Source organism: Peromyscus californicus, unplaced genomic scaffold (genome assembly GCF_007827085.1).
Source record: "Peromyscus californicus insignis strain IS unplaced genomic scaffold, ASM782708v3 Scaffold_4__1_contigs__length_199733344, whole genome shotgun sequence".
NCBI classification, from domain to species: Eukaryota; Metazoa; Chordata; class Mammalia; order Rodentia; family Cricetidae; genus Peromyscus; species Peromyscus californicus.
The window spans coordinates 127,869,280-127,897,236 of NW_026294562.1; the positions used below are offsets into that span (position 1 = coordinate 127,869,280).

Consider the following 27,957-nt stretch of genomic DNA (forward strand, 5'->3'; position numbering starts at 1 on the left):
GAAGCAGATTTTAAAGTTCTTGGATGCGGAGAAGGATATTTCCGTCCTTAAGGGGACCCTGAAGCCTGGAGACATTATTCATTACATCTTTGATCGAGACAGCACAATGAATGTGTCCCAGAACCTCTATGAACTCCTCCCCAGAACCTCCCCCCTGAAGAACAAGCATTTCCAGACTTGTGCCATCGTGGGCAACTCGGGTGTCTTACTGAACAGCGGCTGTGGGCAGGAGATTGACACGCACAGCTTCGTCATCAGGTAACCCACCACCTGAGTGGCAGGCCTGTGGAAGTCGGGTGACTGGAACAAGGCGCATGAGTCGGGTGCATCCTGTTCTCCACCTTCATTGCTTGTCATAATTGCTTCGGGGCAGCATTAGTTTTTATCTCATGGCTGCACCCAAACATCTGACAAAAGCCAGTTAAGGGAGGAGTGGCTTGTTTACGGCCATGGTTTGAGGGTCCAGCATGACGGAGAAGGCGCAGCAGCAAGAGGATGAGGCAGCTGGTGAGCAGTGCGTCTGCAGTTAAGAAACAGAGATAAATGCTTGTGCTCGGCACATTTCTCCCCTTCTTATTCAGCCTGGAAACTCAGCCCAGGGGACAGTACAACAACACTCGGGGCGGGGCTTCCTTCTTTGGTCAAACCTCTCTGGAAAGTTGCTCAAAGGCATATCCAAAGGTGTATCCCCTAGGGGATTCCAAATCCAATCAGGTTAACAATGAAGATTAGTCATCACAGGGATCCTTACCTCCAATCAGAATGTACCTCTAATCAATTAAGTCACCTCGGGGACAGGACAGGGGTATTGTGTGACCCAGAGAGCCCAGGTGATTCTAGATTATATCTAAGGTTGGGAACCAGAGAGAGAGTACAGAAGTGGGCAGACTATATGGCCCTTGGTATATTTTATAAATAAAACTTTATTATAACACAGCCACTCAGGCCCACCCTCCCACTATTAATAGCTTTCTGGGCAAAGCTGGGATGTTTTTGCTAAAGCAGCACAGAGCACATGCAGCCTGCAAAGCTGGAAATATTTACTTCCTGGCCCCTTACAGAAAGAGCTTGTTCTCTGAACACTAGACAGAGCCTGGTACAAAGGGGATTAAGAAAATCTGGATGGGTAGTTCCTGTGCCAGGGCTGTAAAAGTCTTCCCATTATTCCAGAAGGTGGTATTCCACCTGTAACTTTAGTATCCTGGAGTCAAAACCTAGGAAATGAAGAGTGATTGAGAAACTCAACAGTCATTTTGTCTGTGATATCAGCTCTTGTTTTGTCATCACTGGGGACATTGTGACAGTTACCCATGGCCCTGACACCTAACCCTCGAGCCATACAAACTCAGAAACAAGGCATTGCTGTCTCCTGGACAAAAGTAAGACACACTGTGCCTCAAGTTTCATCCCAAAGCGCTCCCAGCTCTGGCAGAAATGTGTGTCACATCTCACATTTCCGCTAGGACTGCCCTTGTGTAAAGAGAATCTCATTCTGGGGCTTTGGGAGCATCATGACCATGGAGTTCCCTGAACCTGAGGACATGGGAAGAGATGGGTATAATTACTCCTGCATCCCCTGAGACTGGAGGTGTGACAATAGCCTGGGTACCAGTTACATCCTTTTTGTTCCCCTTGACCAGGTCTCTCTGTGCCTGGCAGAGTCAATAGCTCTGTCCCTACATTTCCAAGCCCGCCAGTCTAAAGAGAGGGTCCGGGGGAGGAAAAGAAAGGGAAATGTGTGGGAACTTGATTGTTTGGGAGCGAGAGGGGCGAGGGGTAGGATCGTGGCTGTTAAAGTGGAGGGCACAGGGCAAAGCCTCCTCCCAGGCTCAGCTTCCCTCCAGGGTGCAGGCAGCAGTGAGGAAGTCTTTCTGACCTGGCATAACTCTTGCAGGATATGCAAGTTATGAGTAATGAGTTCCACCAGTCAGTTTCCCATGCCACACTAAGCCCCACTCCTGAGGAGCAAAGATTCACTCTGAATATGCTCATTAGCCTATGAACTAGGGTCCCAGGCTGAATGAAAAAAGAATTTCTAGAAGCCATGGTCAGGGTCAGCCCACAGTTCCCAGTGGGGGTTCTGAAACTCAGTCTTGATGCTAATGGTCATTTGTCACGTGACTTGGAATAGATCACTCCCCTTCCTGTTTGGGTTGCGTTGGCTGATTCTGTCCTCACATGATGAAGCCTTTCCAGATGCTAACCCAGCTTTCTCCACACTTTAATGTGGATACATATCTGCTGGCTTATTGAAATACAGAGGCATCAGCTATGAAGTGAGCCCAAGACTCTGGATTTCCCACAAGACCTCAAGGGAGGTGTGCAAGATACACTTAGAGAGGCTAGGCTATAGCATGCTCTGCTGACCCCCATATCCACAAGCACACTTATACTCATACATACAATCAAAAGAACATGATGTCATGAATGTTAGGTATGTGGGCATGCCCTGTGTCCCCACATAATGGTACACTGAGTATTCATTCTCTATAAACACTGTGTCTCCACTGCACTACCTCACCCCCAGACAGAGAGCTCCTGAAATGACAGTAGCTTTTTGTGTCTGTGTCTTGATCTCCTGGCCAAGGTGTGCCGAGCACACAAGAGGGCCCCACAGGCCTGTACTCCAATGCCAAACGCTAAAACCGTCTTCATGGCTGCCTGCCTCCATTTCTCAAAGTCTGCAAAATTAGTCTTCCTCGTTTATGTTTCTGCCCCACTCCATGTGAGGGACACACGAGGGCATTGCCACCTCCTCAGGAAACTACTGGAGAATAGGACCCCAGGAGTCCTAGTAGGTCACAGCACACAGGGCACACAATGAGCCTGCAATGTGCAGCACCTCCACAAGGGAGAGCAGACCACAACAGGATGGATGGGGAAGCAAGAACCAGTCCAGGAGGCTATATTGAGCAGATGCTGGCTGCCCACTGGCTTCTGGGAACTGAGATGGCTGGGGCAGCTAGGCCCAAGAGGATGACACAAGACTACAATGCCAGGATGAGGAGAGATGCCATCCCCAGCTTCATTCTTCTGAGCAACACACACACGCACACATACACACACACACACACACACACACACACACACACACACACACACACACACACACAGATTACCATCAGCATAGTCCCTTCAGTGCTGTGCCCTCAGCATGTTATTAATAGCATGCTCATGGCATTTGGTGTTAGCCTATATACATCTATGAATTTATTTACCTCTCAGCACTATTCTTTTCAGTGAGGAAACTGAGGAATGGATGGCCAAGATCCAGGTGACTAGCTACAGTCAGGGTTAGGCTGTAAGAGCTGGCAGCCTGGCTTCGAAGCCATGACTGCCCCCTCTTCTTGAGGCTTACTCTACATGTACCTGTGGATACAGTTATTTCTGGAAGGAGCCAGCTCCCTCCCTGCCAGAAGCCAGGCAGCAATGCAGCTCCTTCACCTAGAATTCTCTTTGAACAAGAGAGCCTATATCCACCAGAACCAAAGTCAGAAAGAGCTGTTCCCCCTTAAATGAAAAAATTCATGTATTCTGTGTCAGTGGAAAGGAACATTTCCAGAGTCCACCCATGGCTCAGCTGCCCCCTACACACACACACACACACACACACACACACACACACACACACACACACACACACACGCCTAGCAGCAATGTCTGAAGACACACCATTGGACAAGCTTAAACCTCACAGACCCCACACTCCCACCCCAACCCTATGTAGGTATGAAGCCCCTGCTGTGAATGGTCCTGCCCTCAGAGGACACAAATACCCTGATGTCCCTTCCAGTGGAGGCCTTTCAGATCCTCATGATAGGAATCAATTAGTGTGTTCCCTACCCCCTGACCAGCCCTCAAATCTGCTACAGGCTGACTAAACCTGTGTTTTCTTTGCCCTGTTACAGTTAGTGGTGGTCTCCAGTGAGCCTGGCATGATCAAATTCCCCGGGCTCTGTTCCCAGGGCTAGGAAGTCAGTCCACAAAGAGACCCAACACTCAGGAAAGTATTGGAAGACTGGTTTAGCTGGCCTTGGAGTAACAGGGAGATAACAGCAGCACCAGACAGGCCACTTTGCTGCTAGTACATCCCACTGTCTGTGGCCTGGAGCAGGGACATTTGAAAAGGTAGCGAGGCTGGGGCAAGGGATGGAGACAAGAGGTGTTTGGGGAGGCCCTGAAGTTTCTGAATCCTAATGGTCTCCTTCTTAGCTCAGAGGCTTTGGGCAAGTTAATTGGCAGCTGAGGACTTTCTTCTTCTGTCAGTAAAATGGGGTCATGTATATAGGTTTGCAGTAAATACAGGTTCATAAGCTGACCTGGGGGGGGGGGGGGGCGGGCGGGAATACTAGCCATGTGGGCAGTGTAGTCCAGGGCTCAGGATACCAGCGTGCTATCCACTCAACTGGCTTTCTTCCCCAGCCACAGAAGAAAAGTTGCTGCTTAAAGGCAGGGGCAGATGGTGTCTGTGGTACACAATGAATGATGGCACCTGGCACCTCACTTACACGTAGTTAGCCTCCATACTGAACACACTTGCTCCGAGTTCTCCATTTATTCCCACTGATGCAGAGATTTTCCTTACCACCCAGTTCTCCAGGGAAGACAGTACTTCCTGGCTACAGACTCAGTCTTAGGGGCCCTCAAACACCCTCAGACCCTTGAGGAAGGGACCCAAGGCAGTCCTTCAGTGAATAGGCAGGCTGATTGGTTCAGAAAGAGAATGCAGTGTACAGATCTACCTGTTTGCTCTTTCCCTCAAGACCCTTCAAATGGCTCCCTGCTGCCTACTGCCTTCAGAGCCAAGTCCTGGCACAGCCAACCTCTGATATCTCATCCGGCTTCCCTCTTGTTCCCTGTCTCATCTACATAATACCTGTTAGTCAAACCAATTCGCACGCCTCCTCCAAACACCTATGCGGTTTCACAGTCGCTGCCCTTAGGCAAATTTCTTGTGCCTAAAATTCCATGGCATGGTGGTGTTGTTTTTTTTAAGTTGCTTGGAACTCAAGGAGGAAGAGATTTTTAGAAAGTATATGTATGCACATGAATATACATATATACATATAAATTCTTAAGCTCTGAGGCCTGCTGAATCAGGACCTGGGGAAGCCTATTTTTAACTAGTCTCTGTGGGATTCTCCTGACTTTACAAACCGGAGACAAGCTCTTTTTCTGTAGCTGTCCACCAGTGCTCTTTTGCTCACCTATCCTTCATGTTTCTCTCCCTGCTCTGACACCTGATCGTCCTTCTACCTCGTACAAAGATAACAGCAGTTAACATTGGCTATGCTCTCATTATGGTCCCGTGGCATTCTGAGTAACCGTGTCCCTGTGGTCTCCACCACAGCCAAAGTAATGGGAGCTCTCAGGAAGCAGAGAGAGGCTGAGAAAGCTGTCCAGGATCACACAGGTAGAGGGTGTCCGATCTGAGTATCGAACCTGGAAATCTGTCTTCTGAGCCCTCACTCTAACGGTCCAGGGCACCCCTGCTAAAGGCAACCCCATTGTGGGGCTGAGGGATAGCACTGTTGTTCCTCTTTTAGATACTGGCCTCCAGGAGAGTGGCATTTTGTGTTTAAGGATGTACAGGGGGCTCAGTAAACGCTCAAGGCAGGAAGGGAGGGAGAAAATACTTGGGACGCAAAGTACCCATGATGCACCTGGGCGGAGGAAGAGAAAGAAGCAAGAAGAGGCAGAGGACAGGGTAAAGTTCAACGTAAGAAGGACCATGTTGCCTTTTATCCCTCAGGTGCAACCTGGCTCCAGTTCAGGAGTACGCCCGGGACGTGGGCCTCAAGACAGATCTAGTGACTATGAACCCGTCAGTCATCCAGCGGGCCTTTGAGGACCTGGTGAATGCCACGTGGCGGGAGAAGCTGCTGCAGCGGCTGCACGGCCTCAATGGGAGCATCCTGTGGATACCTGCCTTCATGGCCCGGGGTGGCAAAGAACGTGTGGAGTGGGTCAACGCTCTCATCCTGAAGCACCACGTCAACGTACGCACAGCTTACCCTTCCCTGCGCCTGCTGCACGCAGTCCGAGGGTGAGTGCGCCACCGTGGCTAAGGGTTGGATGCGGGTGGTAAGCAGGGCTGCCTCTCAGAGGCACTTCCATCTCCACACCCATTAAGCTGAAGGCTCTTAGAGAACTGCCTGGCCTTTCTGAACCTCCATCAGCAAGGAGGGTGGTTGGCAAACCGGTTTCATCCAGGTGAGCTGCCTACTTACTGTGCTCTTAAGAAAGTAATTGGGGCCGGGCGGTGGTGGCGCACGCCTTTAATCTCAGCACTCAGGAGGCAGAGGCAGGCAGATCTTCGTGAGTTCAAGGCCAGCCTGGTCTACAAACCGAGATCCAGGAAAGGCGCGAAACCCTGTCTCGAAAAACCAAAAAAAAAAAAAAAAAAAAAAGAAAGAAAGTAAGTAATTGGAGGTTATATCGAGGCTCAGTGGGAACAGATGACATGGACTTGGGAAGGAAGATGGCGACTGATACGTCACATATCCGCCATCTCAGGTAGGTGATTTCCACCAGGAACAAATGGCTTTGACTTCACCTTCAGCTCCGTAGACTTTCACTTCCTCATCAGTAGGCAGGGGTGGGAAGGGTAACATTGCTGAGGTGTAAGGACTAAATGGAGTAATGTCAGCACAACCTCTAATACAGATACCATTGGCAACACCACCGTCGCCATCATCCTTGACTCTTGCACTAAGCCCTGGGTCCAGTCCCCAGCATTGCACAACCAGGGCATGGTGGCTGAAAGCTCAGGTGGTGGAGGCAGAAGGATCAGAAGTTCAAGGTCATCCTCAGCAACATAGTGAGTTCAAGGCCAGCATGGGCTACATGAGACCCTGTCTCAAAACAATATAAAGGAAGGAAGGAAGGAAGGAAGGAAGGAAGGAAGGAAGGAAGGAAGGAAGGAAGGAAGGAAGGAAGGAAGGAAGGAAGGAAGGAAGGAAGGAAATAGTTGATTAAGTCCACATTGATCCAGTTGGGCTTTTCAACAGCTCAGCCAACCTGGTAATTCCTAACTTCCTGCTTACTCCTTCCCCACTGTGAGACCAGGCACAGGCCCACCCCCAGGGATTTGGGCCAGGAAACTGCCTGGGGTCACACCCTGGGTCACAACAGCCAGCAGAGCTGGATGTTAAGTACTCACTCACTTGGTTCCAGTTATCTATTACAGGGTAAGAAATCACTCCAAAATTTAGGATTGCGGAAAAAAATGGTAACTGTGTTCTTTCCAATTGATGTTCATCGAAATTCAGGAATAGCTTGGCTGGATGGTTGTGGGCAAAGGTGTACCACACAGTTACATTTAGACGGTGGCTGGTGATAGAATGTTGGGGACAGATGGTATTGAATGCGTCTCTTTTCACATCCTTTTGGGATTAGAGCTTAAGCAAATGGGTGGATGGTGGTACTATATTCTGGCATACAAGAGCCTGCAGAAGCCTGGGTGGTGGGGTGAGAGCAGGTACTGAGGAACTGAGTACTTCCTTAGACATAAATTTGATATGTCTGCTAAAAATACGCATCACCCACTGACCTACCCAGCTGTCCACCCAACCAAGGGGCCAATCACAGCCTTACTCCAAAGACAGTGGAAGCTCCCCAGTACTGATTCCTTGCCACTGAGGAACATGGGAATACTGTTTGGTGGAGCCTCGATGTAAAACCTGGGAAACCATCTGAGTCACCCACATAGGACTCATGAAAAAAGGTGACTCTAAGACATTCATGCTTATGATCAAAGTTGGACATATTTTGGTATGTGTTATCCCAGGGAATACACTGGCCCCAAGACAGATCTAAAGAAAGAAACTACCAGGGCAACCACATTGGGTCATACCCTGGCTGGTGAGACAGAGTGGTCCCTGTTCCAGAAGGACACAAGAGAACCTCTGCAGCGTCTTTTCCCTTCATTCTGCCAGAGTGGGTCTGTCGGAGCAACCTTGCTCTCCAGGGCTTAGGCCCCACGCCTTGAAGGGCATTTATTCCTGGAAGGAGGCCCCTCCTGAGTTGATCTGGAGATTCAAGGAGACAGCCGAGGGCAGAGAGCTGCCCTTTGACAATAAGAGCAAAAGTCCTTTGGATGGGGTGCAGGCAGCCATCTGGAAGAAACCTCTGCAGCCAGAGCTATTTTTAGCCATAATTGACTCACTTTCATCTGTCAAAATAGCATTAAGCAGCCGTAATGAGCCCTTTAAACAAACAGGCTGTTGATCCTGGGAAGAAGGCGGCTCTCTTTGCAAGCACTCCAGGAGGGAATACTGCAGGAACAACAGGTGGGCTGCCCCACCTCAAGCTTTGAGCCAGGAGAGGAGGTAAAGAAAGAGGTGCCTTGGGATGGATTTTCTTACACAGACCCCTCCATCTTGTGGAGTACTGAGTCCAGTGAGAAGGTGGGCAGCCAGCCTGTCCCCGGGCAAGAACTCGCCTCCATCTCTGGCCTTACCCGGTGGTCACTGAAAATGAAGGAACAGGTTTGCAAGGGGCGCAGAGTGAAATCGTGAGAGAAATGCCCAATGGGGTGGTAGCGAAGATGGCAGGGGGCCCACTATGTATAAAGGAGGATCTGTCAGAGAAGTGAAAAAGGAAACCCGTAGCATAGGCAGAAACACTTACAAGTCGTATGTTTGGTGAGGGACCAACATCCAGGACCTGTGAAGAACTCCTACAGCTTAACAGCAGAAGCACAGACAACCCAATTCAAACAATAGGAGAAGGATTTGAATACACATTTCTCCAAAGAAGATACCCAAATGGATAATTAGCATATGATGAGCCATTCAGCATCACCGATGACTGCAGAGAGCACAAAACCACAGCGGGCACCACGTCACTCCTAGGAGCATAACTCTCATCAAATAAACTAATAAAGTGACCAGAAGACTAGTGCCTGTGAGGACTTGGAGAATCTGGAACTCTTGCACTCTGCTGGTGAGGACCTCCAAGGAGAGGCGACTTTTGCGGCATACTAGTATCTCTGCTCATTAATGCTCAGCAAAGTCCAGGGATCCATACAAGGTGACTCAGCCATTAAGTGGCACAATCAAGAGTAGAGCCGTGACATCTGACTCCCAGGGTAGCAGATGCAGTGGGGACTTGGGCCTCTTCATGTCCAGATCTGCAGGGGCCAGAGAAGTTCAGTGGGCCTACAAGTATCACCCTAGTGTAGACTCTATATTAGCACAGTGGTTATCCAGGGCCTGGGGCAGCTTTCCCAACAGGCAGGACAAGATGAACTGTCAGAACACTTCAGAATCTCAACACACATCAGCACCTAGTGGGACATGATCTTCTTAAAACTTTCTCATCCCTGGACCAGATGGGTTTGTCTTCCCTGATCTGCTTGGCTATTTCTTTGCATGCATGTGAAATATTCTTCTGAAGAGAAGCAGACATGCTTAGATGCCAACGGTTAATCATTCTGAATGCTGTGTGGAGGAACAGAAATGAAAAATGGGGAAGTACGAGGCACGTGGATATCATAGCTATTGCTTATGGGCCAGATACCATGCTGAGCCTTATCCCATGTAATCACAAGGCTAGACTTAGTCCCATTATCCCCATTTTAAAGATAGAAAAACTAAGCCTCATAGAGTAACTCATTTTCAAAGGCCGCCTGGTAAGGGACAGATTCGGGACTCTTCTGTGGCTCCTTGTCAGCTTCTGTTTACTTCTAGTGCACATGGCCAGGAAATGGTGAAGGGACTCTAGAAGAATAATGCCAAGACTACCAAAGCCAAAATGGGCTTGAGCTCATAGAAATAGTAGGAAAAACAATAACAGCACCAAAAGCTGCCTTATCTTTCAGGCAAACAACAACAACAAAATAGAGGCAGATGGTACTGAAGCTACAAGAGACAAAGGTAGGCTGGGAATGTAGTTCTCTTGCTTTGTATACATGAAACTCTGGGTTCGACCCCCAGCACTACCAATAAATAAATAGATAGATAGATAGATAGATAGATAGATAGATAGATAGGTAGATAGATAGATAGATAGATAAAAACAAAATACAGAGGTAAAGCAAATCCTCAGCTCCTGTTTTCTCTGCAAAGAAGGTAGGGGTGGATCTATGACCTGCACAAAAGTGGGATGATCTCTGCTACCTTACCTGTGCTTCCATTTGCTGCCCTAAGCCAGTGGCTCTCTACATGGACCCTGGGTGTGAGCAACATCAGCATCACCTGGGTGTTTGTTATAAATGCAGATCCTCAGACCGCCCCAGACGTACAGAACCACAAGGCTTAGGAAAATGTCCCGCAGTCTGTTTGAACAGGTCTTCCGCCTGATTCCGGTGCATGGCATAAACTTGAGAACCGTTGCCATCAACACATAAAGACCAGCTGACACAGCAGTCTGGTCGTCTGAGCAGCTGGCCATGGCCTCTTCTAAACTGAGCTGCACTGGAAGGACAGCGGAGGTAGTCATCTTGGCTCTGACTTTTTTTTTTTTGTTTTGTTTTTCGAGACAGGGTTTCTCTGTGTAGCTTTGCGCCTTTCCTGGAACTCACTTGGTAGTCCAGGCTGGCCTCGAACTCACAGAGATCCACCTGGCTCTGCCTCCTGAGTGCTGGGATTAAAGGCGTGCGCCACCACCGCCCGGCCGGCTCTGACTTTTTTTAAACATGGGAAAACTACAGGTACCAGTGAGCCTGAGTTTAAGAAGGTTATCCACCCAAGGATTCATAACAGAGGGTGGGAAGAAACTTTGCAAGTAGGAGAGCTCACAAGAAAAGAGCAGGGCATGCTGTCCTGGGGTCCCTGATTGAAGGCAAGAGCAGGCAGGTTCACTGAGATCTGTGTAGTCATTTTATTTACACAGGGTGTAAGTCAGCTGTGGTGATGAGGCCTTGCATGGCAACGTAAAGAGCCGTGGCCTGATTGACAATCAGGAGAATGTTAGCTTTCTTCTGGAACAGCCTCGTAGGTAAAATACGAGTTTAGTTCCCCTTTTACCTATAAGGAAACTAAGACTCAGAGATGTTGAGTAAATTGTCCTGCTCTTCCAGATGAGGAGAGAGCAGCTTGAATTAGACTTTGCCTAAATAAGACTGAGATGTCTCTATATATCCCACCACCACATCCTCATATCCACAACAGACTCACCAACCATTCTCTAATGACCACCACCTTCAAGGATTCTGATTCAGCACACGTTTATGTGGACCTTATTGAGACCTCTGTGACCCTGCCACAAGACTCAGACCCTGTCTCCATTTTGCCAGTGGCTGAAATGGGGTCACTGTTGGTTCACTTAGCAAATTCATGAGTGAGATGATTTTAGTGGAAGTCCCAATATTCAGAGTCTCAGAGTAAAACGTAAGTCAATCTAAGGAGGAAAGTGAGAATTCTGATAAATTCAAAACTCTGCATTTAGGCTGGGAACAATGGTGGCTTGAAGCTGAGTGGACAGGTGACTACCCCAAAGGTTCCCATGCTCTTAAGGCACAGCTGAGGATGTTTGGACACCTTTTAGGTGTTGGGGGGGGGTCAGAGATCGCCTTGTTACTCTGCTTGGCCAGATCCCACTTGAAGAGTCACATCTGCTTTGGGGGTAACCAACTGGAAAAAGACCACAGTGTCAGAAAAACTGAGGACTTGAAACATTTGGGGAGAGAAGGCAGTAGGGAGCATGAGAACATCTTCAGTCAGCGGCTCTCATCAGACGCTTAAAAGCTCCCAGGGTGCTTTAGGCTGGTGAAATAGAGCCCTTGAGGGACTACTAGATTGAGCCTGTGAGGTTGCTGGATAGGGGAAGGAAAGGGGTTTAGAGAGGAAGCCATCTGGCCAATGGTAAGAACATCCCAGCACCTGAGAGCCTCAGCAACAAGGTGGCTCCTTCAGGACGTGATGAATTCAGCATCTTTTGAAATGTCTGGGCAGAGTGAATTCCCTTACTGTGAAGAGGGGAATCCGTGAAATTCACACAGAGTGGTACATTGTTCAGCGAGGGCTGCCTGAGTCAAGTACCATCCTGATATGGTTAAACTGTAGAAAGGGATTGTCTCACGGCTCTAGAGGCTGGGCACCCAAAAGTTAAAATGTAGGCAGGGTTGGTCCCCTATGAGGGCTATAAAACACCTATCTTAGTCTCTCTTCTTTGTCTGTGGATGGCTGTCTTCACACTCACATGGCAAGAATGTTCTCATTCACAAGGATGTAAGATATCGTGGATTAAAGCCCATCCTAATGACTAATTTTAATTTGGAGACTTCTATGAGATCTTATCCTCAAATAAGGTCACATACCAAGGTATTGAGAGCTAGATAGAGCAGACTTCAACCAATGAACTTGAGGAATACAATTCAACCCCTACTGGTTATACCCCACTCCAGAATTCTTCGATTCAGTGAATCGGTGCACTCAGCGGCTTCCAGCCCAGCTGAGGTAGTGACCTGAGCATTGCAAGAAGCAGAGAGCCCTGTGCAAAGGCCGCAGCTGGCGGAGCTCAGCCTCGAGTGCCAACAAGGACTCGCCATGAGCAGCTCTCCCAAAGGCTTTGCCAGCCAACAGAGTGGCCCAGTGCCCTGGCTGGCTGTTGGCCAGGGAGGAGAGTAGCAGAGTGGATGGACAGCCAGGCAGTAAAGTGTGGCATAGTAAGTGGGAAGCTAGTCAGCAGCTGGTAGTGAATGGTTCTAATTCAATTACAAGAATGGGGGAGGCTGTGACCCACAGAGAGGGCCACCCCTTGAGCAGGGCAGCAGCCTGCTGGCCCTGAGCAGACACTGTGAATTGGCGCCAAATTAAGTACCAGGAATGCTGCGCCTGGTCTTGGGATGGCACTGAGTCAGGTCCCTTCCTGCCGGGGCTTAGAAGGGGCAATCAGTGGAGGGGGCCCTGCCACCTGTCACCATGAACAGAAGCCTGAAGGCCAGAGAGCAGGCTGGGTGAGAAGATAGAAGGTGTGGAGAACAAGGGACAGCTCAGCACCAGCAGGGGAGCTTCCCCAGGCTTGCCACTCCAGGCCAGAGTGTGCATCACCGGTCCACATCCTTCTCTTCGCTGGCCCCAGTTTGTTCCAGTAGTAACCCTAGTCAAGGAACTAGAGTTACCTTTCTGGAAGTACATTCTATAGAAAAGAAAGAGTGTCTGTAGTATTGGGCATTTATTTATTTGTGTACATATATGTGCTTGTGTGGTGGTAGTGATTTGTGTACATGTATGTCCTTGTGTGGTGGTAGTGATGGTGGTAGTTGTGTGTACATGCGTGTGTGTGTCTGTGTGTGTGTGTGTGCCAGAAATGTCATTCCTCAAGAGCCAACTACGTTTTTTTCCCAATACCCAGTCTCTTGCTGGAATGTGAAGGTCACCAATTAAACTAGACTGGTTGACCAGCAAACCCCAGGGATCTCCATGCTAAGCACTTTACCAACTGAGCGCTCTCACCCGCTTATGTATGTTTAATGGTGTGTGTGTGTGTGTGTGTGTGTGTGTGTGTGTGTGTTAAATCACAGTGCACGTAGTAAAACCCAGCACTCGGGAGGCAGAGCCAGGTGGATCTCTGTGAGTTCGAGGCCAGCCTGGGCTACCAAGTGAGTCCCAGGAAAGGCGCAAAGCTACAGAGAGAAACCCTGTCTCAAAAAACCAAAAAAAAAAAAAAAAAGAAAAGAAAAATCCAAATTATATGAGAGAAGTTTAGGTGAAAGGGAAGCTAAGCTCCTCCTCTCTCCTCCTCCTCCAGGAGGCACAGTGATGCTGTCTCTCTCTGTCTGTGCCTCTTTTTACACACGGGGAATTTGTGTTCCCTCACACCTTTCTAAGCTCCGAAGATTATTCCATATGGATGCACACCACCTCATGGTCTCTCAAAGCTGCCAGGCCATCCGCGGTACATCTGGCTCGTCACCTGCATAGGCAGAGGCATTGTTCCCAGACTTTGCTGCAGTGATCAGGGACCCATCCATCACTTAAGATGGTTTCTGTCTGCAAGCACGCATGAATCTGTGGGCTCGCTCTTTAGAAGTGTCTTTGCTGAAAAGGGAGATGGATACATGCCTTGTTGATTTTTATGGATATTGCCAAATTGTCCTCCCTAGAGGCAGGTACCAATTTACTTTCACCTGCAATTATTGAAAATACCTGCTTTCCCATAACCTCTCCAAAGTATGTACTATCAACATTTGTGGTCTTTACTGATCCAGTGAAAACTGGCATCTGATTATTGTTTGAAACTGGATTCCTTTGATTATGGGCAAGGTTGGATAAAATCTGTTTGTCTCTATGTGGAATTTAAACTATGGAATCTGACCACAAGGTTTAAGCTCCCAACAAATTGTCTGGAACCCTCCTGGCCATTTAGAGTCATGAATGACACTTAAGCCTGAAAAACAAGTCTCTCAACACCCAAGGCGCTCACTCTGTAGCCCAGGGAGCCCCTCAAATAACCAGCATTGTGTTTCTTACTCCTTTGTTGAGGCCACATGCTGTCTCCATGGGTGTTAGTCCGTCACGTGCACAGTCCTGGTCCTCCTGGATGGGTTGGATAAAGCTGAGTGAGCCCACACACCTCTCCTGGCAGCGCCCCAACAGTGAGCCATGAGCTCAGCTTTGCCAGTCATCACTGGAGATTTGTGAAGTATGCACTTCATGCATGCCTTCCCCTAGGATCTAGGGTTACAAAGAAACAGGAAGTCAATCAACTTCCTTACAGAATTTAGAAGAGCAGGGAGGAAATAATAGGCAAACAAATAATTAAAGTGTAACATGGTAGGTATTGTGATAGGGGAATCAGCACTTAGGACCAAAGCCATCCCACGAGGTTCTAAAGGCCTCAACAGGAAATGGGGTAGCAACTGAGAACATTCAAGAGTGGCTGACCAAAAACAAAGGAAGGGGCTTTGGAGAAAACCAAGATCCTGCAGTGGCAGTTGCTCGTCCAAAGCAGTGATGAGGAAGGTCTGCAGGCCCAGATCTCTGGTACATCCAGCCTGGCTGGGGCTATTGCTTTTGTTCAGTGTACTCCTAGGATCACTGAAACTTTTGGTAGCTTGGTTATAGTTGAGGTCTATTTGAGCTTAGGTAGAACATTGGTGTAGGTAAGCCTAGAGACCTAGACACCTAGAGACCAGACGCCTCCCTCGTTCCCATGGCTTCAGTAACGTGTGTGTGTGTGTGTGTGTGTGTGTGTGTGTGTGTGTGTGTGTGTGTGTGTATTGTGTTGGTATGTGCATGTGTGTGTAAGTATGCATCCTTATGTGTGTATGTGAAGGCTAGAAGTCAACCTTGGGTGCCTTTCCTGGGGTGCCAACCATCTTGGTTTTTTGAGAATATTTCAGCACGGAACCCAAGACTCAAAGATTAGGCTACCCCCGCCCCCACTCCCACCCCCACCCCCGCCCCTGCCCCCGCCCCCAGCTTTGGGAGGGTCAAGCTCAGGTCCTTATGTTTACAAAGCAGGCACTTTACCCACTGAGCTCTTTACCAACTCTTGACAACAGCAGCACCAGATTCTAAGATAAAAACCAGAACTTACCTGTCATGCAAAATGGGCAGATTAATCCTGAGATAAATCAGGATGTAGCAGAGACCTCAGCCAAGGAAAGGACAGCAATGGACTGTGGAACCTTCGGATTGGCTGAGGGTGCTGATGCAGAAGATGGGAAAGCAGTAGCCTAGCTACTGGTGAGTTTCCTTCCATGTTCTGCTGCCAGTCTTGTACAGAGCATCACCAAGTACCCTTTATGTCTCTCTGTGAGACATCCCTCCCCCACAAGGACATTACAAGCTCTGTCCCACAGTGTTACTAGCTTCTTGGAGAAAGTGCTCTTCGTCCCATCTGGGGGACAGCCACTAACCAGTGGCTGCCACTATTCTCACCATGTAGTATAGCCAAGACTCCAGGGCGAAGGAACGAAGCACTTTAAAGATTAAAGATTTTGGCAATCCTCATTGATTGCTGTCCATGCTCATAAAACACAGTGCTTAACTGTCACAGTCATTGGGGTGGCCAATTTGAAAAATAATTACTGCCGTCTTTGAGATTACTTTGCCTTCTAATTAAAATCTCAAGACTAGGATATTAAAGGTGCATTGTCAATACAACTCTCTGGATGCACCCAGCTAACCTCATTTGGGAAGGCAAAATTAATTAGTTTGTGTTTTAACACCCAGCTGTTATCCCAAGGAAAGGAATCATTCACGAGTCAGCCACGCACACAGTCTCTAAATTGGCCAGAGCGACTGAAGAGACAGAAAGGAAATCTAGAATGATCTGTTCCTACATAACACAGTCAGCTTCTATTACAAGCTGCTCATTAAATGGAGGCCGTGTCCCTGTCAGACATGGCTCAGGAGTTCTTGTTTACCCTGGAGGCAGAGCCGGGAGCAAGCAGGTCCCTCCACCAAGAGCCATCACACTTCCGATTTAGTCTGGAACCTTGTGGGCTATTAACACCTTTCCCAATTAGTGATCCTAGGTGGAAAATCTGGCACTAGATCTGAAGAGCTGCGAGTTCTGTCCCTGTCCCCACTGTCCACGGTTCCAAAGCTCTGCACTGCCAGCTTCTCCTTTTTTTCTTCCCCACATCTCCCCACTTTTCAGTTTGAGTAGAAGGTGTTTGGCACACAGCAGACCTCAGGACCACCATGCCTGGACCTGCTGCAGTGATAAAGCCTGGAGTCCCAGTGGTTTGACCCAGTAGATGTTTGTGTCTCACTCTTATCAAATGTTTTGGGAGTTGTTCAGGGGTCTCACTCTTATCAAATGTTTTGGGAGTTGTTCAGGGCTCTCTTCCATCCAATGGTTTGGAGATCCCTGATGCATCCTGTTTTAGCCAACCCATCTCCAGATCAGGGGAAGAGAAAGTAGAAGAAGCCCCTCTTGTTGTAGAACTGGTGATACGATTCATCTTAATCACATGGCTGTTGGGAAACACACTGAGGCTTGGAGAAGTACTATTGTCTCTGCCTAGGGCCTCAGGTACAGCATGCAGGGAGCTGGATGTTTGAATCCTACAAAGGAATGTAAGCCATGGCCCCAGTTGCTAAGCACCTAAAAGGAGTAGGGGGAAAGCTCGTGGTGATCAGGTAGTGTGATTAACAGGTTGAGCCAGGGAGGAGCTAGAGGAACAAAGGGAACAGAGGATGTTTCCAGGAAGGTGGGCTGCTGCGCACGTGCTTAATTTGGGGAAAGGAGAAAAAGAGAGTTCAGCCAGGGAGGAGGTGGAGAAAGGTATGGGGTGGGGAGACCCCAGCATTTGTGTGTCACCCTCCCCTGCTAGCTCCTTGGCTGTCCCATTGATTAAACTCCCCCCTTCTGGGCACAGCACTACTGGCCTAAAAAGAAATCCATTTCTGAAAGCCTTCCCCTGCTAAGGCCCTACCATCAGACAGTAAACAAAGTACAAATCCCTAGGATGGCGTCTGGCAGTGATAGCTCAGGGAGTGAACATCAGGAAATCCACGCGCAGGACACCACCAGTGGCTCGCGTGTCCCTGGATGATGTCCGGGGCCACTCAAAGGTCTCTGGCTAACACTAGTTCTAGCTCCGGCCATGTCACCCTAACCCTGACCCCTACGAAATCGCCACAGGGTGAAAAGTGCCCTAGAGACCAAGATTTCAAAACACACATTCTTGTATCCAAACTCTGTCTAATCATATGCATATGAATCTTGCTCAGGAAAATCTCCCTGGTCCACTACATCTGCCTCTTCTGTTCGCTGAAAGAGAAAGATGAGTTCAATTCAAGAGGCTGGTATGCTAATCACAGACCAATTCTGTCTGACCCACCCAACAAGTTCTCAAGTGATAATTTTAAAGAAATAAATTTTTGATAGTGTTGGGAATTAAACCCAGAACCTCATGCTTACTGGGCAAGTGCTCTACCACTGAATACCCTTAATGTTCTAAAAAACATTTTAATTAGTTAACAACTTTTTAAAATTTGGAGAATTTATACAAAAAAAAAATCCAATGTCTAGTACTTTAAAAAAAAAAATCGGAAAATCTTAGCGTCAGCCTTCAGAGCAACAATGAAACTGGTCATTCCTGGGGATGCCACTGTCACCACTGCCCCCCTTTCTGTGACAACACTGAAGCTGGACACCGGGTTTCTTTGTACACAACCCAACTCTCAGTTTACCCCATTTTACTCAGCTGAGCTGGCTGAGTTCTCATCTGTCCTTACATGTCCTCTGTCCCCCTCTCCCTTCCAAATGTAACCCACATTTGGGCTCTTTCTCTAGCTCCACCTCCTAGTCAGAGCAGGAGTTAATGGAGCACATTGTAGGAATCTCAGTGTGCAGGCTCCTGGGAGTGGGCCCTAGGCATCTCCTCAAGCTCCTGGTGTCACAGTGGACAACTCAATTAAGAAACTGTGCACCAGGACTGAAGTGTAAGAGGCAAGCTTAGCAAAGGGCAAGCTCTCCATTATTGAATGTGTGTCCGTTAGGGAGATGAACATTCCCCAGGATGTATGGGAGGACCTGCCATCACTGGCTGTCCTTTTGGAAGTTATCTTTTAAAAACAAAACAAAAAAAAAAAAAATACAACAACATAAAAACCTTTAGTGAAGTATAATTAACACCTACTAATTCACATATTCTAACTACAGTTTGATGAGTTGTAAACATACAGTTGTGAATCTGTGATGTGAACATCATCAGCACAACCCTGCTTTAAAGACTTTTGTCACCACCAAAAGTCCCTTTATACCCATTTGCAGTCCCATTGGGAGTCATCTCTTTACAGTCTCCCTGCCTTTGTCCCCAGGGCCCTCCCAAGCCCTCCTCATAGCCATGTGCACAGAGAGTGCCATGGTGGCCAAGGAGCCCCAACCTCAGCATCAAGCATCCTTAGGCCATCACCATGCTTCCTTCCTGTTAGGTGGTGAATAAATAGACAGCCCCATGGGCAGACCCACATCCTAGCACCAGCCACCTTCCTGGCCACCCATGTACTGTCAGGGCTAGACCACAAAGGACAAAGAACATGGATATGGCATCAGAAGACCTGACAAGGGGAGCCCCAGTTCAACCCCTCACCAAGTAAGAGCTTGCCTAATCCTTGAGGCCTGTCTAGTGCCTCAGTCTGTGGTATGGCCACTATGTGAAACCCTGGGTGAGGGGTAGGGTACTGAGAGAGAGCTACTGAAGTCAGGACCAGACCTCAGTTGAGATACAGTGGGAGGGGAGTGGCTGTGGAATGTGGGTAGGATGGTTGGTGTATTAGTCATGTTCTCTAGAGTAACACAACTTATAGAATGAATATATGTAGGGGGTATTTATTATTATAATGACTTACAGGCTGTGGTCCAGCTAATCAAACAGTGACTGTCTATGAATGGAAGGTCCAAAAATCTAGTAGTTAATGACACTGGATGCCTCAGCTAGTCTTCAATATATGCCAGAATCCTGAGGAAGTAGGTTCTAATGCCAGTGAAGGAGTGGACTTATTAGCAAAGTAAAAACAAATAGGCAAAGAGTAAAACTGACCTTCTTCCATGTCCTTATATAGGCTTCCAGAAGATTGCATGACTCAAAATGGAGGTGGGTCTTCCCACTTGAAAAAAATCTATATTCAAGGTATTTCTTCCCACATCAAAGATCTGACTTAAAGGTGTATCTTCCTACCTCAAAGATCCAGATTAGAAGTGGATCTTTCTGCTTCAAAGTAAGCAAAAATCCCTCACAGATGTGCCCCGTTTTAGGGTTTTAGTTAATTCCAGATGTAGTCAAGTTGACAACCAAGAACAGTCATCACAGTTGAGGAAGGAGAAGGGTCACAAAATGGACCTTTCACAGCATGTAATTCTTCTAGAGAGCTCAGAATAGTATTGCAACGTGGGGCAGTTGGAAGGAAACCTCATCACAGAACACAGCCTTTCAGAGACACCCAAGCAACTGCAGTAAGTAGTTCTGGTATCCTGTGGATTCTTGGGATAGTGGCATAATTCCCCACTTGGCTTAGGGTCTCCAGCATCATGGTCCCCATGGAGTTCTCTCATCTACAGTAAGGCTGGCTGATGTAACTCATCACATCAATTCAGAACTAGCCATGTCCAGAGCCATGCAGTGTGGGTTCTATGTGGATTCAACCTGGCTCATCCCTCCTCCTGCTCAGGAAGACTAGGGAGGAACCCCCCCCCTTAGAGTTCCAGGCCCATTTGCATTATGGGGAGCAGAGCAGAGCAGACACAAAAGGCAGACATACTGCTTCTGTGTTCGATCTACCCAGGCATCCCTGTGACCAGAGGAAAGAAATTTCCAGCCACTGAGGGACCCCAGTTAACCCATCCTGGACCCCAGTAGGACTGACTACACATAGGCTGCCCCTCACATTCCCAGTATATTTTCTTTCGGACAAGTGGCACTCCAACCCTTGCCCCTACCTAACCCACAGAAAGTAGGCCACAGCCCTGTGGAATCTCAGTCTAAGGAGAGGAAAGACTAAACATACACCCCCCCCCCCCGATCTGAAATCAGCCCTCCCTCCTCCTGAGTGATAATACACTTCTTCAGTAGTCCTGGCTGCTCAGCACAGAGGCAGTGAGCAAGACAGATGACCCACAGAGAACCCAGAGTATAAGGAAAGGCACGCATGTGCACTGTGGTCCCAAGAGACTTCAGCAGCCTGGGAAAGAAACCATTACACAGGTGACCTCGGGTACAGGCCAAAGACCAGAACAAAAGAGCAACAGAATCTTGATGGGGGAAGCACTATGAGACAGCATAGGGCCTTGGAGGGGAGCCGTGGCCATTCATACTGGGAAGGCTGGTGCAGTGAGGGAAAGCCGAGGCTGGAAGTATAGCCAGGGAAGGTCTTGCAGAGTATCTGCCGTGAAATTTAGATGGCATGAGGAACAGGGAGAGGTTTCTGAGAGATGCCCAGGAGGCTGTGAGAGGGAGTTGGAGGACAATGGTCGACCATCACCATAGACATTTCAGCTGTATGGAGAAGAAAGGGCAGGTCTGCACTGTGTCCACAGACTTGCTTCATGATGGCTTTCAACTGTGTTGTGTCAGCAGTTACCAGAGCCACCGCACGGCTCTCTTTGTCCCGCCATTTGATTCCCTGTTGGAAAATCAGTTGCTCACAAGTTTCTGGGTTCATACAGCCTAAAATAGGAAGAGCCACAAGGATGGGGATCTCCAAGTGACAGACTTACCGAACAGCCATGGTTGTCCAAGGGACCACCCAGCTCCCACTGTACCCAGGATAATCACAAGCCTCGTTGTGACCATCTGGGTCCACTGCCTCTTATCTCAAGGTCCAAAGTGACATTCAGATCATACCAGACAAATAGTTCTGTTGGAGAGGTAGGTTGTGGGGGTCCTCAAAATACCTTTTATTTAGCAAACCTTGAAAATATTGCCTACTTTACTGTAATTATTCGGGTTTCTAGGTATCTGTGACCGCATGTGCTCCAGAAGCTAATGCTTCCTCTAAACAAAGAAGCAAGGAAATCCTCCAGAGATGACTCTGGAATCTTTTGGGTTTCTTTTCTGAGCTGCAGAAGGAGCCATTGAGCATAAACGGGCTTGGGGGGCTTCTAGGAATCCTTTCCCTCTCCACCCCTCCATACCAGCTAAAATCACTGTGAAGAACACAAACACACACAAAAATAGTCTTATCCTTCGACAATAAGTAAATGTTTTGTTCTGGTGCCCTTCCACTTACAGCATGAATTTAATTGGCTCATTTGAGGGGCCATCAGAAACTGCAGGGGCCTTCACTTCAGTGGAAGAGGGGCAAGCCTGTGGGATGCAGTCCCATGGAAGTTTTTGTTTAAAGACAGGAAATTGTGGTCTGGGTCTGGTTTAGAGACACATTTGGCCGGCCCAGGGGTCAGCTATTCTGCCTTTGCTTTGGAACAGAAGCCTGGCTATCTATTAAAGCCATTCAGCCAGGGGCAAGCAGAGCTTTAACTACAAATGAAGAGGTGGGGGCCGCTCAGAGTGAGCTCTGGATCCACAGCAGGAAGCAAGGATGACAGCAAGTGTTCTCACATGTAGAGAATTTTCTCGATTCTCTCGGAATGTTGGAACCTGGACAATACATCAGTGGGAAAAATGAGGTCCATCAGAGAGAGGCGAGTTTCTCAAAGACACAGATAGCCGACAACTGAATCATCTGAGTTACATACGTCCATCCTCCGGGCATGGTTCCTTTCCCAGAGTGCAGATGACCCCTTCTGTGCTCTGGTTCTGACTAAGGTACACAGAGACGCACAGTACTCCATTCACCTGGGATGCTTCATCTAATGCCCTGCTCTCTGCCTTTCTCCATGTTACCTCCCATCACTCATTGACAGAGTCCCAAAGGCAGAAAACACTGACTCCCTATTCAAGATGGCTAGTAAGATCGAGTGACAGATCTTTGGAAGAAATGTGTAGACAGAATCCAGCCTCGTAGCCCAGAGCCCTTGGCTCTGCAGAGAAGTTACACACATGGTCAGGTAAGGTCAGCTGCCTCAGAGGGTGGGGGCTTCTAGAACACTGGTAGGAAAGAAGTCTACCTGTATGACATGCTTAAGTGGAGAAGACTAATAGAACTATCCATAAGGCGATGAGCACTATGCAGACAAACATGCTTTAGGAGGGGTCAGGGCCAAGCCTGGACATATCCATGTATGTTGCTGGTGACTCATGCTCTAACTTCAGTGTAGTTACATAGTCATAATTGAAGCCGTATGGTTGCAAATCCAAGTGTTTATCACCCAGTCCATTACAGAAAGCTGCTAACCCTGCTTTAGTTGCCAGTGGGTCTAAATGCAAGACAAGGTACCACCCCTTCCCACATGTGACCTTGGGGTGCCAGTTTTTACCTTGGTGCCCCAGACCTCATAGACTCATGTACAGGAAAGCACCAACTCAAGGTGTAGTCCACATGCTTAATCAGTGGTCGCTGTCAGTCTTCTGAGAAGGAAGTCTAGGGTCCGTGACTTGACTGGTCCTTGGGGTGGCAGGAGGTGGGCTGCTGGGCAGAATAGAATTACTTTCTTCTTGGAAAGTATTCACAAACACATTTCCTCATTGTTTCTGCATCTGTTGGTTTATAATGTATATTGTTAGTGGATGCATATGTGTGTGCATATGCGTGCATTCGTGAATGAGTGCACACATGCGTGCATTATGCCCCTGCACAATCGGGTTACAGGTATACTCCACCATGCCCTGCTTTTACATGGATACTGAGGGATCCAAACAGGTTCTCATGCTTGCAAGGCAGGCATTTCAACTGAGCCGACTTCCCAGGCCTTATTTTTTTTTTAACTTCTTTTTTTTTCCTTATCCAGATATTGGCTGACCAACAAAGTCCACATAAAAAGACCAACTACTGGCCTCTTGATGTATACCCTGGCCACACGCTTCTGCAATCAGATCTACCTCTATGGCTTCTGGCCTTTTCCACTGGATCAGAATCAGAACCCTGTCAAGTACCACTATTATGACAGCCTCAAGTATGGCTATACCTCCCAGGCCAGCCCCCACACCATGCCCTTGGAATTCAAGGCCCTCAAGAGCCTGCATGAGCAGGGGGCATTGAAACTGACTGTCGGCCAGTGTGACGGGGCTACGTAAGGATGGCAGCGCATGGGACTCAATGGCTCACTTTCCTGCCAGCTACACCACAGGCAGATGGGAGTCGGGGTGGCACAAACAATAGAACAAGCAGGCTAGTGGTTTTCTTTGTTAAAGTGTAAAACAGTGACCAGAATATATATATCTATACCTGCATATATATATTGACCTGAGTATTTATAACTGTGTGGTGTTCATCTAGCATTAGGCAGATAAGCCACAGGAAGAAGGTGTGGAGAACCCACCTGGACCAGATGGAGACTCAGTCCATCTTTGGGGGCAGAAGGACTTGACATGCAAAGAAGCCAGTCCCATGACTTTGAATGACAACCCGCCTCCTGGGTTGGACAGATCTCTGGGCTCGTGGATGAATGGAGAGCCGCCTATTGTCAGCTTCCCCGAACCTCTGAGTGATGTGGATTCTGGGTAGCCCAGACTCAGAAAGGACAGTGTGAACCAGTCTAAAGAGGTACAGTTCATGGAAGAGAGACTTGGAGAGTTCCGCTGGGCAACGAGGCACAAGGAGACCAAACATCAGAGGTCACAACAGAGCTGAGGACCTTGTTCATGAACTTGAGAGTGCAACTTGACGTTCCCATGGGTAGCACCTGCGTCCCAGCCAGGCCTTCACAGCTCTGGAGAGAGGCTGGAGGAAACTCAATGGACAGCCCCATAGTCTGACTGGACAAGTGCCGTCCAGAGCTTAGTAGTGGGGAGCAGCAGATGGTCCTAAAGAGGTACAGTGCTGTAAATCATGGTTTTAGAAACTTGAGACCATCTAGGGGTTTGCTCCACCTCAGAAAAGGACAAAAGAGTGTCCAAAATATGGTTATTTTGTTGGGTGTGCTTTACAGCAACGGAGGCCTACCGAGGAGGAAGTGATCCTGGGGCGTCAACTTCCAGGTTAGCCTTCATCTCATCTTCTAAGAATGTCACATGAGGGAACTCTACTGTCCTGTCTACCACCAGAAAGACACAGCGAATGCTCGAAAGGGCGCAGTCACCATAGGGATCATCCTGTTCACAACGTATACCATCGCCTTTCTAGGCACCTCACAGAGCCTCAGACCCGTACTCCTGAAGACTGTGGAGCACCCGGTTCTGGGTCGCTATGGTCACGCTCTGTTTGCTTTCTGCACCCTGCACTCTGAGGGTCCCCTGCAGCCAGACTGCTCTGTCAGCATCACCTTCTTGTCACTTCCCGCATCTTAACAGTCATCCCTGCCCACACCAAGCTCCACACCGTGGAGATTTTCAGCTCTTCTGGGAAAGGTTCCAATGTCCACTCTACACACCTGCTGACCCCCCACCCCACCCTCACACAAGCAATGACTGCAGAGTTTTTGCAAAACCTTTTCCCCCCTCTATGAAGATTCACACTTAAGACTTGTTTTTCTTGTAGAAGCCCAAAGCTAAACACAGTTCCGAACACTGGACATAATCTCCAAGGGAAATCTGGGCTCAATGCCAATAACGTAGGGGTTGGACTTACAGGTCACACGCAGCAAAGCCTTATCCAGCTTGATTTGTTAGATGCAGTCCCTTGCCTGATAAATAATGGTTTTTTAAAACATATTTGAAAGATAAGAAAAAAAACTATTATCTTGAAGGTGAATAGAGTTAAGAAAAGTAATCAAGATCTGCTCCCAAGCATATGAGGCCTGACGTAATTAATCAACAGCCATTCAGAACAACATTTGCTCTCAACTAACGGCTGATGGGAAGTGAGCAGAGACAATGGGGGGACACCCTAGCACCATTAACCCTGTGTACGGTTCTTCTGGCCCCAAGTCAGGATGAGGATCGTACATCTCCATGTTTCTCTCTTTATTCTTGTTACAATCTGAAGCGTGTGGTTTGGGATTTGCATCATAAAATGAATATTTAAAAAAGCAACAGCCCTAACAGCCTCCCTGGGAACTGAGTGGTTCAGCCTCCTTGTGAGCAGTGGAAATAATTAGTATCATATTTTACATGTCTCCAGAGCCTTTCATCTTAAGGATCTCAAAGGCTCTAGAAGACATTTAATTTCTGAAGTTTGCAGCGCCCTGGAGGAATAGGTAAAGTCACCAGCAGGGCCTTGCATTAGTAAAGCCCTTGGATGTCGGCGTAGTCCATGTGGAATCATGAAGAAGGCCCAGAAGTCAGGTTCTGGAGGTGACCCTGAACTCCACCCAGCATCCTCTCTCTCTGCAGAGGAGTTAGAGGGCCAGTTGTCGAACTGGACTTGGTCAGGCTGTAACCGGATTGGAAAAAGTCAGCAACCCCAGGACTGCCCATATATGCCCTTTTCCTAACTCAGCAGGCCCTAGGCTATCTAAATGATCTGGGCATATAGCAGCAAGAGTCTGTGAGCCTTGGCTTTCCCTCTCCTCCTTCTTCTCCAGTCAAGTGTCCTTTACTGCCTACTGAGAACTCCCTGGGCTGGCTTCCATTCACCTGGGCTGGCTGACCTTGGCTGGCCCCCAGGAGGCACAGCCTGCACTCTTAACCTGATTGCGGCCACCATAGTCAACCATAGCGTCCCATCAGCCTCAGCCGGTCCCCACTACTTTTGGCTATCAGTCACCTCCTCAGTCCACCCTCCTAAGCCTGCCAGACCTCCATTTACTTTGAGCTCCCAATGACTCCAACCTTAGCCTCTGCCGTCACCAAAAAAAAAAAAAAAAAAAAAGAAAAAAGAAAGAAAAAAAGAAAAAGAAAAAACTAGGCATTTGCCATGATACCTTCCCTCAGAAACTCTTGGCCTCTGCCTCCCACTTACCCTCCATTCTCCCATTTCTGAGTAAGTGAGGCTCCTCCTCTGACCAGGACGTCCTTCCTCTCATATCTCCCATTTCTTCACTGGCCCCCTTGCATTCACCCTGATTCCTATAGCCTCTTCACTGGATTCCTCCACTACCAGACCTTGGCAGGCTCAACTGTCCCTGTAGCCACCAATCCCCTCGACCACACCTTAGCGGCCCCTCCTAGCCCATTCCCGGGACCAGCGTCTCAGTGCCCTCCATGTGCTAACTCGAAAGGCCTCTCTCACTGCACAGCTCTACGTGAATTGTCCTGGGCAAGATACTGTGTTCTTAACATTTTACCCCTCCTATCCCAACCTCCATGACCATTTATTTATATATTTATTTATGTATTTATGAGTTATTTATTGGCACTCCTACCTTGAGTTGAAAAGGGAGCCAAGGAAGATCTGCCTATTTTTCCCTCTCTTCTCCCTGTACTGCAAAGTAGCCGTTCCTTCCAGTAAGATCCTCCCCACAGGCCCCTGCACGGTGCATCAGCAGTTCTGTGCCTTCCTTCAGATCTAGCTACCACCACCCAAAGAACACCTTCCACTCCCCTTAGCCTCCTAGCACCACTGGATGCTCTGGCCCCAGGATGACGGGCTGCTTGTTAAACATACTCTACCTGCTCTGACATTTGGAACTCAACACATCTGAAGCTAAGTAGACCATCCATCTTCCCTGCACGATCCTTTGTTTTCCCATTGGAACACCAGTGAGTCTTTGAACATCATCTGGGACCCTACGGTGACCACTGACGCTTCCATACATTCCCTCATTACTCTTCCCAACTAGTCCCAACCGCACCTCTGCTTGACCCATGGATTCCTTAGTAGTGGTCTCTCTCCCAGACCTCCCTAAGCATGCACAATGGTCTGTACCTCCAGTTCTTCAAAAACCTTGATAAGATTCCCCTGGCCCACAAAAAAATGTGCCCATCTTTATCCTAACATTACAGGGCACCCAATCAGGTCCCTTCATACCCTGCACTGGCTAATCCAGAAGAGTTGTTGTTAGTGGAAAAGGTGCCATGTTTCCCGGCTCTGTGCCTTTGGCCTTACAATTCTCATCTTCTGGATCACTCTTGAGTTTCTTCCAAGGCCCATGCAGAGACCACATCCTCCATGAAGCCCTCCCTGATCCACCATTGCTGGGATCTCTCCCTTCACGGAACCACCGCAGCACTTTATTTCTACCTTTCTCATGGCACTTACCATATTCTGCCTTGTATTATAGCTACTTGTGCACTTGTCCTCTGTCTGTTCTTAGACTGTAAGCTTGCCAAGGGCAGGCACCATTTTATTCATCTGTATCCATCACAGCACTAGGCGTGGTGCATAGCACACAAGGGTTGCTCAATAAATGTTTGTTGGATTAAATCCTGGATGTCTACAGAGGCCTTTAATAGTGAACAAAACCATTTTGCATCTATCATGTCACAAGAACCTTCCAAAAAGTCATGTGGGTTGGACCTAAGCAAAGTAAATAGGTCATTAAACTGAGGCAAAGGCCTACATGGAATTTTCAACAGAGTTCTACCCTCCCTCTAGGGCTTTTTCTATAAATCCCTATGGTTGGAGCATTCGTTGTAAAACTAAAAATTGACTTTAGCTAGATGTGGACTTGGCTGCC

The 27,957-nt window shown here is 48.2% G+C and overlaps 1 protein-coding gene and 1 long non-coding RNA gene across 3 annotated transcripts in view; one reads left to right on the forward strand and one right to left on the reverse strand.

Annotated features, from left to right (window-relative positions):
- The window catches only part of St8sia2 (ST8 alpha-N-acetyl-neuraminide alpha-2,8-sialyltransferase 2), an 89,167-nt gene that overhangs the window by 45,865 nt on the left and 15,345 nt on the right, over positions 1-27,957 (forward strand). Inside the window, exons 4-6 of one of the 2 annotated variants that reach the window (XM_052712109.1) lie at positions 1-258; positions 5,753-6,046; positions 23,251-27,704. In XM_052712109.1, coding sequence (XP_052568069.1) covers positions 1-258; positions 5,753-6,046; positions 23,251-23,536 — 838 coding nt within the window. In that variant the 3' untranslated portion in view covers positions 23,537-27,704. Of the gene's footprint in view, positions 259-5,752; positions 6,047-23,250; positions 27,705-27,957 lie in introns of those variants that run through there. The other variant, XM_052712110.1, reaches the window with a different exon arrangement.
- On the reverse strand, positions 141-23,868 carry LOC128094049 (uncharacterized). Its single transcript, XR_008212831.1, has 3 exons — positions 23,782-23,868; positions 22,780-22,999; positions 141-520 (listed from the first exon to the last, which is right to left on the reverse strand). It is a non-coding gene; the product is annotated as an uncharacterized LOC128094049 (long non-coding RNA).